Source organism: Cyanistes caeruleus, chromosome Z (genome assembly GCF_971803275.1).
Source record: "Cyanistes caeruleus chromosome Z, bCyaCae1.hap1.1, whole genome shotgun sequence".
Taxonomy (NCBI): Eukaryota; Metazoa; Chordata; class Aves; order Passeriformes; family Paridae; genus Cyanistes; species Cyanistes caeruleus.
In genome coordinates, this window is record NC_141732.1 from 55864974 (window position 1) to 55881557 (window position 16584).

The following is a 16584-nucleotide window of genomic DNA, read 5'->3' on the forward strand; positions in this document are numbered from 1 at the left end:
ATGAGCTTGGAATTCAAGAAATACTAGAGAAGGCTGGGCCTCTGCTAAAGTAGTCCGAAGGGAGTTCACTGCAAGAACATTCATTAAACTCTCATCTTGTTCTGTTACAGCTTCAGTTTCTATTTATAGCTGTTCTTTTTATAATGAAGCCACTAAGTAGAAACCAACTTTTTTGATTATTTTAATTAAATCTGTTTGGAGTTTCAAAGAAAGAAATAATTAGGAAGTGTTTTTATTTCAATTTTTGCATGTCTTTTGTGGAAAATACTTGTTTGCAAAGTTATGGCCTTTACAAGAACTTGGGGAGCATTCAACTTATAGGGATGTTAGTGTTGGTACCAAAGATGCTATGAAGAGCTTCAATGGCTACCTTTTGGTCTGCCTGGTAACAAACACTCCATATTTAGACTATCTCTGGTCCTTATGTAAGTATAATCCCTATGAAAATCAGTTTTAGCTGCAGTTAAGAGCCCAGAGGCAGCCCTGAGGATAGTTAATAGGCTAACAGTTTAACTGTGGTAATGACTGGTTTCAGAGGGATTATTCTGCTGTTTTATATCATCATTCATGGATTACAGAAGGAGTGCTTATTGTGTGTTGTGAGCACCACAAAGCAATGATATCTTTGAGGTGCAGACACTACTTATCAGCAGATGCACGAGAGACAGTTTCATGGAAACCCATGCAATAAATGGTTTTAACTGACACAGTGCTTGACAGACCTTTCAGAGACACAACCCTCTTAGCTCACCCATCCTGCTGCAACTCCAGGGTAGTGGTAGTGGATGGAGGTTCTAATTCTATTTTGTTTGTTTGCACCTGTTCCCAAACTGAAGGATTAGCTTGTAGTAGGTGAGGATAATTAGGAGGAATTGAATTGCTGCTAATCTTTGACATTTTACAACTTGCTCTGACTGGTGTTCGAGAAAAACAGACTGGATTCTGTGCCCAGAAAAGTGGCAGGGCTACACTTTGGTCTTGGTTCAGCCTGGTGAATTTGCCAGCAGTAAAACTTACCTCTGAATTGTTCAGCTGAGTCTCTGAACACCTGTGTACTTTTGGGACCTGAGTTGCACCTCCGCTTGTAGGTGTACCATGCTTAATTTCAGAGAACTTGGCTGTAACAGAATGTAAAACTATGAATTAAGAGCTTAAATTCCCTCCTGTGCCTACGGAAAGGTGATTGCTTTGTATCATCTTTCTGTGAACATGCCTCTCACCTGGTGACTGCTTTAGAGAGAAGTTTAGGAGCTCCTGCATTTGCCATTTATTTCCCATTCAGTGTCATTCCCTCAGTTATGCTAGAACAGCTCTTTGTGCAGGCACACAAAAACAAACCAGCCAGCAAGGGAGGTATATTTAGCCAGCAATAGAGCTGAGGGGCTTATGCACGCAGAGTAATGAGCAAACGTGGCACAGAGGGGGATTTAGTGGGTAGGAGCTGATTAAACTGGCATGACTCAGCCATGGGAAATGTCTGTATGATAAAAGGGAATCCACAAAAGCCAGTAGGCATTTTGTCCTTTTTTCTCTCATATGCTTTTTACCCAGTGAATCTTTCAAGGTTGTTTCTCCATATATGCAATCTGCAATACAAGCTATAGTTTGCCACCTTTGTGATTATTTTTTTAAGCTTTTGCTTCTACTATTTAAACAATGGGCCCCACTACCATGCATGATTTGTACATACAAAGCTTTGCATATGTCTAAGGAGCCTGTTTATCTCTCAATTTATCCTTCTATTGTATAACATGAACAGAAGCTGGCATATTTTACTGGAAAGATCCCATGCAACAAAGCCCATGTTATCTTTATGCTGTTGTATTTTCTGAAAAGGCTTAATATCAAAACATGTTTAAACAACTCTGGAAGCACTTCACCATCTTGAAAAAAAGAAAGCAGTTGTATCTGGTGGTGAACTGAAAAAGTATCAACCTTCTCTGCTGCCTTCAATTTGCTCAGTCAGATGTTTCCAAGATGTACCCAAGAGACCAGACAAATCAAGCAGAATACATTGATTCATCTGAATTCTCTGTAACAGAAACATAATCTTGTTTTCCTTCAAGGTTATTGTATTTTGATCATCTACTACAGAGTCTTCAGTGTGGATCACTTTATTTCCAAAAAAGCAGTCTTCACAGAAGCTGTGATTCAGAGAGCTGCTGATCTGACTTCAGATTCAGCATTTGAGTTTCCTGGGAAGGATAGGTGTTAACACTGAAAACGAGGATTGAAAATGGAATTTATCTCTGTGTAATTTTGAGAAGATGCTTAGGAAATTTTACAGTTTACAGGTGTATTAGCATCCTCTATTTTTGTCTTAGAAAATCATTACTTGAACACTGAGTGCATCTCCATGAGCTGCTCAGCACTGAAGTAGTTAACATGGCCAGTGCAACAGTATTTGCCTACTGTGTTGTTGAAATCTGTTGCAGCAAGGTCAGAAAATGTAAGAGGCTAGCAGGTCTGCCGTCTCCACTGAAGGCTATCACTGGATGAACAGCATTAGAAGGAGGAATTTTTGATGTGGGGAGTAGGACTGAAATGTCTGTATTAGAAAGGAAGCAACACCTTGTAAAACTATAAAAGTAGCTTAAAATAATACAGAATAGCATTTTTATTGAGGAAGTGAGATACTTTACTGTCCCACTAATGGTGCTATAACCCTCTTTCTGCCCTAAGGTTAACTTAAGTGTTTGACATATAAATGCTAGGGAGCAAATCAAGTTGGTTACTGATTCACACTTACTTAAACAGGCAAAGTGGGAGGTAAGGGTTGCTTGCCCTCTCTAAGTGAAGTTCTCTCTTCCTTGCTGCCTTTGCTGACCTTGCCCTGCTTCTAACTGCAACACTGCAATCCTTTGCATATGAGAGTGATTCACAAAAATATAAATGAATGCCTTTTCTCTAGGAAAAGCCTTCCTTCCTGCATCAACAGCAGCTAAAAAAAATGAAGTTAACTCATCTGAAAAACTGAGATTGCACAGGTCTTTGCAATGCTGCTATGTTTTTGTGATAGCAGCACTTGGTGCATCGCACCTACCCCTTCTTTGCTCTTTGTGGTTTGTGTTGCTATATCCATTTATCCCTTTTCCATCCTATCACTTCAGAGTCATGACTTGTAGTGCCAATACCTCCACATTTCTGCAGTGAACATGGCAGATTTCATCTGGAGGATCAGTGCTCCTCCATCACGCGTGCATCTCAACAATTAGGCATGGACAAACCTTCATTTTGGTGTGCCTGCTCACAAGACAATATTCTCCAGAGCACATAAAGCCACCTTACTGGTAAATACAGTTGTGGGCAGCTGGCTGAACCTGCTCCTCACAATTTATTGAGGCTGGCAGTGCAGTAGTTCAGGGGTGGCAGTGCAATAGTTCAGGGCTGAAAGGCCCACTCACAGTGCTTCTTCATGCATTGCTCTTACACATGTAACTCATGTTTTCCATTAATGATGCCATGTGCAGTTACCTTTCTCTAGGGACAGGTCCCACTAACTAAACTCACTGGCTTCTTAATCCCCCTACATTATGGAGTGATAAGTTGTATTTATTCATTTTAAAGCTAATCAGTGTGCAATACCATGTGTTGTGCAACTTCTTTTGCATGTTCTTTGTCTAAGTCCCTGCTTATGTAACTGGTGTTTAAGAAAATAAAACCTTCCTACAACAGGCTGATAATGTGAACAACTGTATAAAAATAGGTAACATAAGGAAAAGAAAAAAAGGGTTAAGTAATGGCCTGTCAGTGTTCACTAGCATGACTCTTCAAACAGGTTAGAGAGCTGAGGGGGGGTGCAGAGCACCTGCTTCCAGCAACAAGCACTGCAGGGGAAGTCTGCATTGGTAATAGAAAATTAGGTGGAGGAACAGAAAGGAAAGCGGTGGTGGTGCTTGTGTTCAAGGGTAAGTCTGAAGCATATGGGAACAAAACTTTATTGAGATCTGAAAACAGCATTCATTGTGAAAAACCTCACTTTGTCCATCTTTCCTTGGTTTCACAAAACTCTTTTGCTTAGGAGTCATACCAGGTAAAAGGGATGTATTTATTAAATTGATATTTTTAAGTGAGTCCCCAGAACACACACTTACTGGCAAAGAAAAGCACTGGTCTTAAAAAAATCAGTGTGATCCAGTCATCTCTTAAGACCTTGACAGCTGCCTGACTGCAGCATTACCACTCTGGGCAAGAAATTGGAGAAATGTGGGGAGACATAGAGGAAGCTGTCTTACAGAGAGGGAACAGTTTACAGGGCCAGGAGTAATTTTAATGTAGATCCTAGCACACCAAATGAAGAGTGTTTTCCATCCTGTTTTAAAAGTTCAAGTGGCATGTAGCTTTGGAAAGAAAAAAAAGAGCCTGTATTCTCCAGCTCTACTGTGCACTTGTTCAACAATCATGAAGTCATGTCCTAGACCAGAGGCAAAGAGAGAGCTGTGGGATTACATAACACTCAACTTGGAAAATTCCGATTCCAGACAGGATCTAAGGACCATTCTGTGGGTTTGAGGAAGTGCTCCTGCACTATCCGATTGCAAATAGCAGTTGCAGAGTTCTTGAATGAATGAAAGAAGCAAGGTGATACTACATCTGTATAAACTATTAGCTAGACAGCTGTTATAATATAGTGCTGCTTTTAAAAGGATGTTGGAAAGCCTGAAAGATTCAGCAGTGGCAAGGATGACTCATGGTATGGAAAAACCCGATTTATAAAGAGTAGTAGCAGTTCATTACATGAAGTTTAACAAATGTAAGGTTAAAGGTGACTTAGACTTTGTCTATAATTACCAATGCAAGGACAGTTTATCTAGTATTTGAGCACTTTCTAGTTTACTTGTCAGCATACAAAACCAGTGCATTGTGTGGGACTGATCTCTGCTCAAGAGGTGCAGAGAATCCTAACCTGACTTAGTGTTGTGGGAAAGGCTGATCTTGAGTGTATTTCTCAGAAAATTTGTTGACACCCTGGGTAACAGGGGCGACTTAACAATGCTGAATTTGGAAGCTTCACCGCTGTTTTTTTAAGGAATCCAGCACTAATATTCCTCAAGGACTATGCACCAAAAAATAGGAAAGACATCTGCAATTGCATTCAGCATCAGTTCTGAAGGTGCCAAACCTGGTGAATAGCCCTTTCCAGGAGAGAGCTGTTGTCACACAGTGTGATGTGAATTCACAGTAGACTAAAGGCACTTTTACTGACTTTGAAGAAGCGGTCTGAAAGGTAAATTTTCTAGTTCTAGAGCCATTGCTAGTCTTATAAATCTCAGGATAAGCTTGCTTCCCCAGGGCTGCCAGTAGCAGGAAATAGCATTATGTGTTCTACTGCCTGAGCAGTAATCAATGTCCTGTGTGTTGTGTATCCTGCCATGCTAGTCAGAACAGACAGAGTAGTTGGAGATCTTTCCTCCTTAGGGAATTATACAAAGTCACTCTACCAGAACCCTCCAGCAGCAATACTTTAGTCTGAAGCTGTTAGAAAACAGAAAATTTCAAAATTCAATGATCGGTCTGTTTAATATGTGAGGCATGAGCTCAGCAGAACAATTCATTGTGATATGAAGAAGTATCTTAGGTACCTGTGAGAACAGGATAAGATTCCTCACTCTGTCAAGTTTAGCATTACAGGAGACGCTGTCTCGTTCCTGCAGTGTTGTGCTATTCAGGGAATTTGGGTATTATTCTCCATAAACCTTAAAACCAACAACAAAAAATGTCCAAGAATTTAGGGGAAATTATAGCATAATTATGGTGCCTTCAACCATCTGGAAAGCTTTGACTGTCTTGAAATAATGTTTCTCCCACAGCCAAGAGCTCTCTCAGTCTTTTTAGCTCTTACCATCCTGTTGCTACTTATCCTCCTGCTCACCTAGTGGTTGCCCCAGAAAGATATCAAAGCTCACACTGATATTTTTTTTAAACCATGAACTGCAAAATGAGCTGCAACAGAGGTCCAGGCACAACTATAAATGTCAAGCTTCAGAGCATGGAAAGGTATTCCTTGCAATGGCATGTGGAATTTCCCTGCAGAAAATGGAGCAGGAAGTGGAGAGCAAGAATCTCCTCTCTGCTGTTGACTAAACATATGCTGTCCATATGTTGGATCCATCAGCTAGGCAGGGCCACGGAAAAGCTGCAATACCTCCAGCTTGCTTTTTCTGCTATCCAGAATGAGAACAGTATCATGGGTGCTAAATTAAAGAAGAAACAGAAAAAGACAGGCGGTCATGCAGGGGTGAATCCATTTCGGAAGTGATGGTGGTAATTCAAGAAATCTTTAGTGATGGCTTCAGGCTTCACTTCCCAGACCTTTGTTCTTCCAAGCAAAGTTTATTCTTTCAAAGCATAGACTCTGTTAACCATACACACAAAAAGTTCTTGTATAACTAACCTGAACCTTCGACTTTAAATGCTCTGCCGAGTCCTTTACAAGCCCTTTCTCTTGAGAGAGAAGATACGTTATACTCAGTAATGGAGCAAAACAACAACAGTGTAGAAGATTTCTCCTTGAATGTCTTTTCTGTCACTCCTTGTCAGCCAAACAGATCTGATGCCCTGGTGTCAGATGGGGATAAAGCTGGCACCACTCTGCTCTTTTCAGGTGTGTTTTTGGGACTCGTGGGGATCACTTTCACTGTGATGGGATGGATAAAATATGATGGCATTACTCACCTGGAGTGGACTCAGTTACTAGGGCCTATTCTCCTGTCTGTGGGAGTGACTTTTATTCTGATTGCTGTTTGTAAATTTAACATGCTTACGTGCAAGCCCTGTAAAGAAGGAGAGGAAAATACGTCGGAACTTGACCAGACTGCAAGCGGACAGTCCTTTGTCTTCACTGGGATTAACCAGCCTATAACTTTCCATGGTGCCACAGTGGTACAGTACATCCCCCCACCCTACCCATCCCAGGAAGGTGCTGCTGTGAGTCCTGGCTACCTTCACCCAGTGCTCAGCTGCTGCAGTGCTGGTCCCCCCAGCCCCTCGCCGGTTCTCACCATGGGTTCTCCTCACTGCTGCCCTGCCTACACCCTGGATAACCTGGCTTTTACTGGAGATGAGAGCTACACTACTTATCCTGCAGAGAATTCCAGGAATCAGAGGTAAATCTTCTGAAATGCCTTAGTCTGTTTGGACACAGGCTTCTGAATATTTTAAGTACTATGTGTGGTTTCATAAGAAACTACAGCTAGTTCAGGGTATTACCCTTCAAAGACTTTTTTTTGTCTTTGTTAGGAATTATTCTTGAGTGAGGAAACTGGAAATGTTTTTATATAATTTAAATTCTTTTATAAATGTCCTTCAATTTTCAGTCAACTAAATCTCTTGTTACTTTTTAAGATATAGGTACTTCTGTTCGTGGAGGTTTTCTTATGTTTTTCTTACCACCTTTAGGTTGTTATGGGTATGATGCCAAGATTATTTCTTGCCTTTTCTTTTATACCTTTTATACCTTTTATGTATCCTTAGTATTCTTAGCATGCATACCTGTAATTCCTTAAGTCTGATAACTTAGCATAACTAGTGTTCTGTTAGGCCAGGAGACCAAACATCCTAAAGGCCTCATAGTGGGAAACCAGAAAACCCTGCACTATCTTGGGCAACCAAGGTCCACTCTAGAACATATCCTGTAATCTAGAGACTTGGCCCATCCAGGGGGGAATTTCTCAGGGGAATATCACACCATTCATCCAGGCCTTCCATTGGGGCATCTGTGTTAATTAATTTGTAAGGTCCATAAATTGTATAGGCGAACTGTCATGGGTGTGCACTGCAGCACATCCCACCTTGGGGAAATGGTGCACCCATAAGGATCCTGATTGAAATACCAAGGTAAAAAACCCTTATCCCTTAACCATGTCTGCCTCTCAATTTTTTAAGACCAGGAAAAGACATCATGTAGAGCCCGAGGCTTCCACTCAATCACAATCACAACGCACAAGTCAGCACTCATCAGCATTTCTGCAACAGTGCAAGAATCGGCTTGTTTCCAGGTACTCTCCCTCCTGAGTACACCTGGTCACAACATGCTGCTCTCTCACTGTAACAACCTTCCAGCTTTTCCTCTTTTCCTCGTTTTGAGGCATAAACAGTATTTCTCATGTTGCACAGCAGTATGGAGCTGCTCAAATTGTACACAAAATAATTTTATATAGTTCTTTCCTCTAAGGAAAAATATTCTAATTATGGGGATTACTCATAATTATATCATTTCTACAACACAAGTCACTGTTAGTTTATTTATGAAAGTCTTTTTGAAAAACTGCTGACTGACCCATTGTCCTCAGCAATATGGGTGACAGGCACAGGCTGGGTGAAGAAAAAGGTCACCTCCTGACACTTTTAAACTTCATGAAAAAACACAGCAAACAGCTGAGTCTCGCTGAAACTTCATCTCATAGCATTTTCTCAAGAAGCCAGGGAGTGCTTTTCCCAGATAAGGCTGGGAGGATGAAACACTGCAATTACTTGCATGCTCTGTCTTTGATAAATTATTTTTGCATCTGCTCCTCTTCCTCTTTTCAGGTCAGAAGACAGTTCTGATGAACCAGCAGGACGGCTGGAAGACTTCGCCTGTAATAACTTGTCACCTCCACGTTATGAGGAAATATACCCTTTGTCTTCATAAAATCATCGTGGACAAGGGACAACAATCCTAAGAGATGCCTGCAAGAATCCAAAAAAATATTTTCTTTAAACACTTGTGTGATAAGATGGTGTGAGGAAGATCTTGGTATTTATACACAGTTCATTATCACTGAAGATATTTAACTGATCCCTTCCTTTTTCTCTGTCAAAATTCATTAGCCCTTTGCAATGCAGCTTAATAGCACAGCTATTAATTATTTAGTAGCAAAACTATTAATAGCAAAGCTATTAAACTCAAGGATCTAAATCCATATTAGGAGTCTCCAACAAGAAGCTTGATTTTCAGACTTGCTGAAAATAGTGGGAACTGTGAATGCACAAGATGTTTGTGGAAGATCATGGTTGCTCCTGGACATTCAGGATCTTTAGAAAATTCTTGATTTTTTCTTGATGTATATTCATTTTTGATTGCTTGGGAAACCTCAAGTGTCTGATCCATGAAAATGCATCTTTTGTTTTAATTTTGTCTGATTCTTTAGAAGAGCTTACTCTTTAGTAAGTCCAGTATACAGATTAGACTTCCTCAGCTTGCTTTACCTGGACAACCCAGTCCTGTTGCACAACCCAGTCCTGTAGGCATTTTTTGCAGCATCCTGCTTGAACCACAGCATCTCAGAACAGAGAATACAAATTATGACTTCTGCCCACTTTTACATACATCTCTAAGACATCCCGCATGCATCAAATTCAGTTCCCTTCCCTGCCTGATGGGAGGCAAAGCATGATCTCCCACCAGGAGTCCTAATAACTGTGAGGTTAATGTCACTGAAGGAAATGGCATCTTTCTGAAGCCTCAACAGAGATGTGTGATCCTCCCACTGTTAAGGACTTTGACAATCACAGCTGCTGCACACCCCCTCTGTGGGAGGGCTGTGGTGAAACACCTCTGAGGTCCCTTCTTTACCTGGATGTGGGTCTTTGGCACACAACCCAGACTGCAGGTTGCCCCCAGAGTATCTAGACAACTGTAGGCTGTGGTAAACTTTTTTGCTCAAGTTCAGCTTGCTTCCACACATTGAATCCACAACAATTTGAGATTAGCTGATTTGGCTAGAGAATGGTGTTGCTGAACACCAAGACTGTGGGTTTGATCCGTGTATGGGCCATTCATTTAAGATTTGAACTTGATCCTTGTAGGTCCCTTCTAATTAACAATATTCTGTGAAATGTATTTACAACTATATTTAACAGAAGATGAAGTGTATTAGCTCTGAAATTTTGCAATCCAGAATGAAGATCCAACACAGCTATGCTCAGGAGCTTTTAAACCCCAGAACAATGACCATGCTATGAGTCTCTAAATTTTTTTTTGTTTGTTTTTCTACATGTATTTCAGGTTCTGCTTTTGAATGTGCCTAGAAGTGTGACAGAGCTGGACAAGCCAGTATTTCCCTATGATGATCCCATTAGGTTTGCTTATCTCCCTCAGAGGGCTCAAACCAAAAGCTGATCTCAGCTCTCACCTGCTGGAGTGGGCACCACACAAAACACCCTGGAGGGCAATGGTCAATGTCCCAAGTAACCAAGTGGTGCGCTGTGCCTGTGGGTCAGTCTCCTAGCCTGGCACAGCTAAAAGCAGGTGTCCATTATGGAATGTGTCAACTTTCTCTTGTTTGTCAATGCAGCTGTCTCAGCTCTTGCCAGATTTCATCCATGTGATTGATCTCATTCCTGGGGGCTGGAGAAGCCTGGCACTTGAGCACAGACAGTTGCAGACCAACATGATGTACCTGACAGCTGGAAGTCTCAGAGTTTCTGCAGCTCCTGTAGCAATCAGGAGACATAGATCTGGATGGAGATGTGCATTCAGAACATTGTCCAGCAGCACAGACCTGCAGGTACACACCTCCCTGTGCTGTACACTTTAGAGGCTGCCAAGAAATAAAGCATTTGGGGGCATACAAAACAACCACTGTGTTTTGCAGTGATGGACAAAACTGTGACAGAAGTCATATTTGGGACTCATTTAAACAGACTCAAAGCTGGATTAGCAACTACAGCAGCAGCTACTGAACAGTGACTGCAAACTTTGTGGGAGGTTTTTCTCATTAGAGGAATATGGGACACACTGTTTTTCAGCAGTGTTGGCCTGGTGTTAGCAGGTAGTTGGAGAAGGGAAGGCACGTGTAGTTGGAGAAGGGGAGGCATGCTGTGTTCAGCATGATCTCTATGGGATTAAGTGAGAGAAGATAGGATCTAAAAATAAATGCAAGCTTCTCTTATGGAAGTGTTTTACTCCTTTTCTGGAATTTACACAGAGGTGAACTCATCCTCCCTCCACAGTAGGAAACAGAATGGTCCCAAATCCCCAGTTAGTTCCACATGGACAGAGCCCTGCACTTAGCACGTAGTTCTGCTGACTCCAGCAAGCACTGCAGTAGCACAGAGGTCAGGCTTGATGGATCCAATTGCAGGACTAGGGTCAAAATTTCTGCCCAGTCACCCTCCCCCACAACAAAAAAATTCCTTCAGTCAGACACCACATATTTTTCCTGCTGCTCTTCCCTCCCTCCCTCCCCCTGCCCCCTGCCCCCCAGCCTAAATGTCATGAGGTAATAATATCTTTATTACATCAAATAATACTGACAGAGTAAATGGAAGAAAACTCTGAAGGCTGAACTTGGCTGTGGACTCCATATTGATTTTAAAGTTTACTTCTAGTGACACTTTATTCACTAAAAAATAATTGGAAGAGTCCTGAGTTTCTCTTTAAAGAGAAGTTTGAATATTAAATTTAAATAGCTACATATTGAAATTATCTTTACCCATCAGATGAATTCTTGCTGAATTCTATGGGAGTCTTTTCAACTTCAGGGTTTGGTGGGGTTGGGATGTGGATTTTGGAGTTTTTGGTTGGTTGGTTTGTTTTACATGTGATGTAACCATCACATGAATTCACTTCTTAGCATTAAGAATTCTTTCTGCCCCATGATGAGTGAAAGAACCAACCTTTTTGGCCAAGTCTTCAACCAGGGTGAACTGTCACAGCCCTTCTAGATTATACTGATGTAACTTCACAAAGCACCTGGAAGACTGTATTTGAGATTTTGTTAAATCCATTTTTAATTTAAGATGGTGCTCTTTAAGCAAAATTGTTTTCTCCCACATTGCCTTCGGTGCTAATGCAGACCTGCAGAATATTGGGGGTTTAGTAGTTTCAGGTGTCTTGCATTCTAGTTGTAGTGATAGAATGTCGTATGTATTTTCAGCTATGTAACCCTCCGTGGGTTCTTGGGATTTTTCCTTATATAACTCTCTAAGATTTTGGTCATAAACTGGTTAACCTATGGAATGAGCAGAGACACGTCTATTGACAAGAAACTGAGCATGTTCTATTCATCTCAGTAAAAACTCTGCACGCAGCTTCTCTAAGATCAATGAGCCATTTCCAGACATTGAAAGCCACATGGTGCAGCGCGGGAATTTCATCTCAGATTAAACCCAAAGTCTGCTTTTTAACGCCGGCCCTGCCGTATCTGCGACCCGTACGGGAGTGCAGGGTTCGGTTCGCTGTGCTTTAGCAGCCCTTTCCCCCAGCAGCCCAGTTTCACCATCCGCCGCCGTTCCTGACCCCGCTGCTCCCGTGCGAGGGATGCTCGCCAGCGCAGACCACGCAAGGCCGGGGGCGCTGAAATCCTTCGAAGAGCTATTTTTAAACTGGATGGGGATTTAGGAAATCTGGGTCTCGGGGAAAAAAAAAAAAAACAACCAAAAAAAACCCCTGTAAGTAGGTCTCTTTCCTCTCCAGAGAGCGCTGGTGACGCACGGCAGGCCCCTCGCCGCGGGGAGGATGCTGCAGCCTCCATCCCGCGGGGAGCCCCGAGCCGCCGCTCCCCCGGGGCCGTGTCCCAGCCGGAGGGGCTCCCCCCGGGCCGCAGCCGAGCTTGCCCGGCTGTCCCGCCGCGCCGGCAGCGCCAGAGGGCGCCGGGACCGCCCGGGCACAGACGCGGAGATGCTGGGCTGTGCTGACCGCCCGAGTTAAAACTGCGCGGGTTTCAGCAGGTCTGTTCCCCCGCTGACCCGACGGGTGTCAGAAGAGCAGAGCCGGCAGTTTGTGAGCGGACCCTCGTTGTGAGACACCTGGCATTTCAGCCCAGGGAGCCGAAGCTTTTGTCCTTTGCTAAGAATACTAAAAACGCCGTTGAAAAGTATGCCGTGCTCTCTAACAACCGAGCTGAAAATAGAAAAAAAAAAAAAAAAAGAAAAAAACCAAAACCAAAAGAAAACCTCGTGGTGAAAGACCCAGTGAATTCGCCCAAGAACAGGGTACCCATCCCCTCTCTCGCAGCAGGAGTGGGGGCATCTGGAAGGACTGCGGCTTGGGGCTAGACTCTGCACAGTACATTCACATGCACCCCCGTCACCTCCTCACCGCTGTGACCTAATGGGACAAGCTTCTGTCTGCATGAAGGAGCAGGGGGGAATCCAAGGGTCATTTGCAAAGAACTAGGGCATGCTGTTTGTACACAGCACCTAGGATAATCTGTGCCTGCTGAAAGTATCATTATTGGCTCCACTTTAGCTGTCAGGGTGAATAGACATCAGCAGGACGTGCTGAACGTCGCTGTTGCTGCCCTATCCCCAGTGTGAATCAGTGTGTCTGTCAGAGAAGCATACAGCAGAGCCAGGTGGGATCCCATGGGCTGTGCCTGCATTAGCTGAGCAGCGCTGCTCAGCGGGAGAGGGTCTGAAAGGGAAACAGCAGGTGCAGAGAAGCCGGTGACCACATGCACTGCATGGTGGAGAGGTTTATATCAGACTTACTCCAGTGGACTTGATGCTGATTAGCAGCTGAAATACACTGTTCTCCTATGGTGTATTTTCTGGTACAGCTTCATCCAATAGAAATTATTCATATCACACCTGTGATGTGGTGTGATGTGATGTGATGTGATGTGATGTGATGTGATGATGTGATGAAAAGCCCCACAGAGCAGGTGAGGAGTGTAGGGAGTCTCTTCAATAGCACCTGATTTACAGACACTTGTTGCCCTGCAGATATGGGATGACTTGCAGCAGTTGCAGGAGTTGCATGTTGTAGAGCAGAGAGGCTTCTCTCAACTTTCTGACAGCAGTGAGCTCATGGGAGCCTTTCCCAGTACTGTCAGGTTACTTGGAGAGACCCCACAGAGTAGTGTTGACTCCTCCAAAGGTACATGTAGTCTAATTTTGAGATGTAGCAGGTTTGTGCCTTCCTGAACAATAATTGCAAAGTGGTGAAGAAGTTTTCCCATGGGGAACAGGGAAAATTACTCCCTAGCTCTTGTAGTCTTGTACCTCATTCCTTATGTGATAGCAGCACAGGGTCAAGGGTAAATCAGTAATGGCATGATTGTTTGTATCTGTGTCGTGTGTGGCATCTCTAATGAGCAATTGATTATATCTACACACGCTATTTAGCAAACACCATGGGACATGTTTTAGCAGATTAGCTGCTGTACTTCTCTTATAAAACCCTAGGATGAGATTATTGCTCTCTTATTTGGGTTATATCATGTCAGATTTTATTTTGTTTATTTTTTGCAGCTGAATCGTCGCTCTATATGTAAGATGCTGTGCTTGCTTCTTAGGGAATAGGGCAGGCTATTTAACAGCCCTGGGCAGATGATTCGATAATTTCATGTTTTGCATAGCTGCAGCGTCCTCTTTATTTACAGTTCAGTGAGTCTGCTCAAGAGCTTAGCTCTAAGGTAAAGCTTCATGCTCTGTCAGCCGAAGACATACCTAAAGAAATACAGAACAACAATGTAGTCCAAGGTCATGATTTCCAAAACAAACTGACAAACAATCAAACTCAAAACAAGGGGTGTAAATTTTAAACTTCTAACCATGAAACTGGCAGTAGCTTCCATAGTAATGGGGGCTGGTTGGGGTACCCTTCTTGTACCCTTCTTGTACCCTTCTTGTACCCTTCTTTTCTTCTGCTCTGCAGCCCAAACCCAGCCAGAAACAATCAACACTGGCATTCAAGGCAGAATTGACTTGTCACACTGTCTTTTGTCCCCAGGCACCTGCCACACATCCCCATGGTCAGCTGACAGAGCTTTGCCCCACACAGAGGCCAGAAAAAAGCTGGCAGCTTGAGAAGGCTGTGATTTGCACCTCTTTGCTATCTTTGTTGGTCACCATTTGTTTTTCACCATTTAACATGGCACCTTCTGGATTTATGTAGAGCAGGACCGCAGTTGCCACAGGACTTGCATCATGAAAACTGTTTCATTATCTTTTTCAAAAAACGCATGCATTAGATAACCATTTGACCCCACTCTGCTTCAGCACTCTTAAGGGACGGAAGAAAATAAACTGACTTCAGCAAAAATTAATCTCTTCTGAACTCTAGAGGTGCTGTAGGATTCTTTTTTTTTTGCCACTGAACAGCAGTTCCCTGCAAAATCTTTCATGAAAATGTACAGAAAGAAACAAATTATTGTAAATATACATATATAATCCATCAATATGTGATCTTACTTATTTTGATAAAATATTAAGAGAAGAAAAATATTATTTTTCCTGTATCAGTTCAGATAAGGCATTATTCTTATTCTATTCCACTTCCCCAGATTTTGCTCTCAAATCAGAGGTACTTGAGCGTTTTGCAATGTGCCAGCAGTGCACTATTGTAGAGCTTTCTATGTTGTTTTGGTCTTTTGCAGACTGACAGGTGCTTTGTCCTTCTGCCCTCCACACTGACTAAACAGAGACGGATCAAGACACCTACAGACAGCACTGTGCTGCCAAGGGAGCAAACATAGATACACATGAACCCAGTACACGCATGCAAAGAGTAGAATGATTTGTTTAAAATCAGCTTTTGTAAGGCTGTGTCAGTGGGAACTGGACTAATGTGCCAGTTGATGAGAGAATGCAGCACTGGGAGCATCAAAGTGGAAAATATTTGCAAGACTCCTGCTGTGGTAGGCAACTGCACAAGCCCTTTCATAAATTGTTCAAGCTCCATGTAAGAATTAGTTAGGATTTGGCCTTGCTTTTAATGGAAGTTAGGAAAAAGTCAAGAAGGGAAAGACAGACTTAACATGGCAGAAAAGAAAAAGGCAGGTAATGGTTAGGGGGAGGGGGAAATAAACTCCTTTTACATATTATTATATCTGTTATAATGCCTTTGCCTTCTCAGGTCATGCTCTGTGTGTTGCTCTTGACAGCTTATCAAAATAAAGCGACAAATGTGTTAATCTTTTATGTTTACTTAGCCATACAGACCAAGGTGGTGACCCAGAGGGTAGCATTACTGAAATGTTTTTTTTTTTTATATTACATGTTCAAGTATTTTATGTTACCTTCCAGTTATTTTCACAAAAACCAGCCTCTCCTCCATCTGTTTAGGAAAAAAAATCCAAATGAGCTGCAAAACTATGTCCCTATTTCCAAACAAGTAATGAAACCTTAATGTGAATAAACATGCCATCATAATCAAAGCTGTACATGTCATCTAACTGGACAATAATTCACTTGTAATATCATCAGGTCAGAATGAACATCAGCGTAAGTATTGTTGGTGCAGGTGTAACTTAATGAATTCAGGCTCATTTTATCTGGCACTTAGTTGCATATATTGGTGTTGGGAGCATTAGGTTCCCCAATTTTTCATAACAAGCAACACCATTAAACTGTCACAGAGCAACATAAATCAGAGATTTTCCTTAGACCCCATAAAAAAACTAACAAAAATGTTGTGGTTGCCAGATTCACCATGTGCTTTTATACATCCAGCAAACAGAACTGACTATAACACTTTCTCTCTGGCTACTATTGTTGCTATTGTTCCAATAGTGTATGAAAATTGATGTGGAAATACAAGATAAGTAGGCTAGCCTGAAGAGCTCTCTGTCAAAGGCATAGAGGTGATAGCAGGTTCCTAAACATAGCACAGGATCTCTGCTTGTATTCTTCTCTGCTGCACTGGACACATATTTT

General features: G+C 42.4%; 1 protein-coding gene across 1 annotated transcript; it reads left to right on the forward strand.

The window, feature by feature from the left end:
* Nucleotides 1–3715: 3715 nt before the first annotated feature.
* TMEM174 (transmembrane protein 174) lies at nt 3716–8719 on the forward strand. Its single transcript, XM_086869861.1, has 2 exons — nt 3716–7106; nt 8530–8719. The coding sequence occupies exons 1-2, from the start codon at nt 6475–6477 to the stop codon at nt 8630–8632; spliced, it is 735 nt and encodes a 244-aa protein (XP_086725987.1). The 5' UTR covers nt 3716–6474; the 3' UTR covers nt 8633–8719.
* The last annotated feature ends 7865 nt before the right edge of the window (nt 8720–16584 follow it).

What these genes read in the sequence shown, in the direction of transcription:
- TMEM174 (XM_086869861.1), top strand. Translation starts at nt 6,475, where the DNA reads ATGGAGCAAAACAACAACAGTGTAGAAGATTTCTCCTTGAATGTCTTT. An exon ending in GAGAATTCCAGGAATCAGAG is followed by an intron (nt 7,107 to 8,529) that starts GTAAATCTTCTG and finishes TCCTCTTTTCAG; the next exon opens with GTCAGAAGACAGTTCTGATG.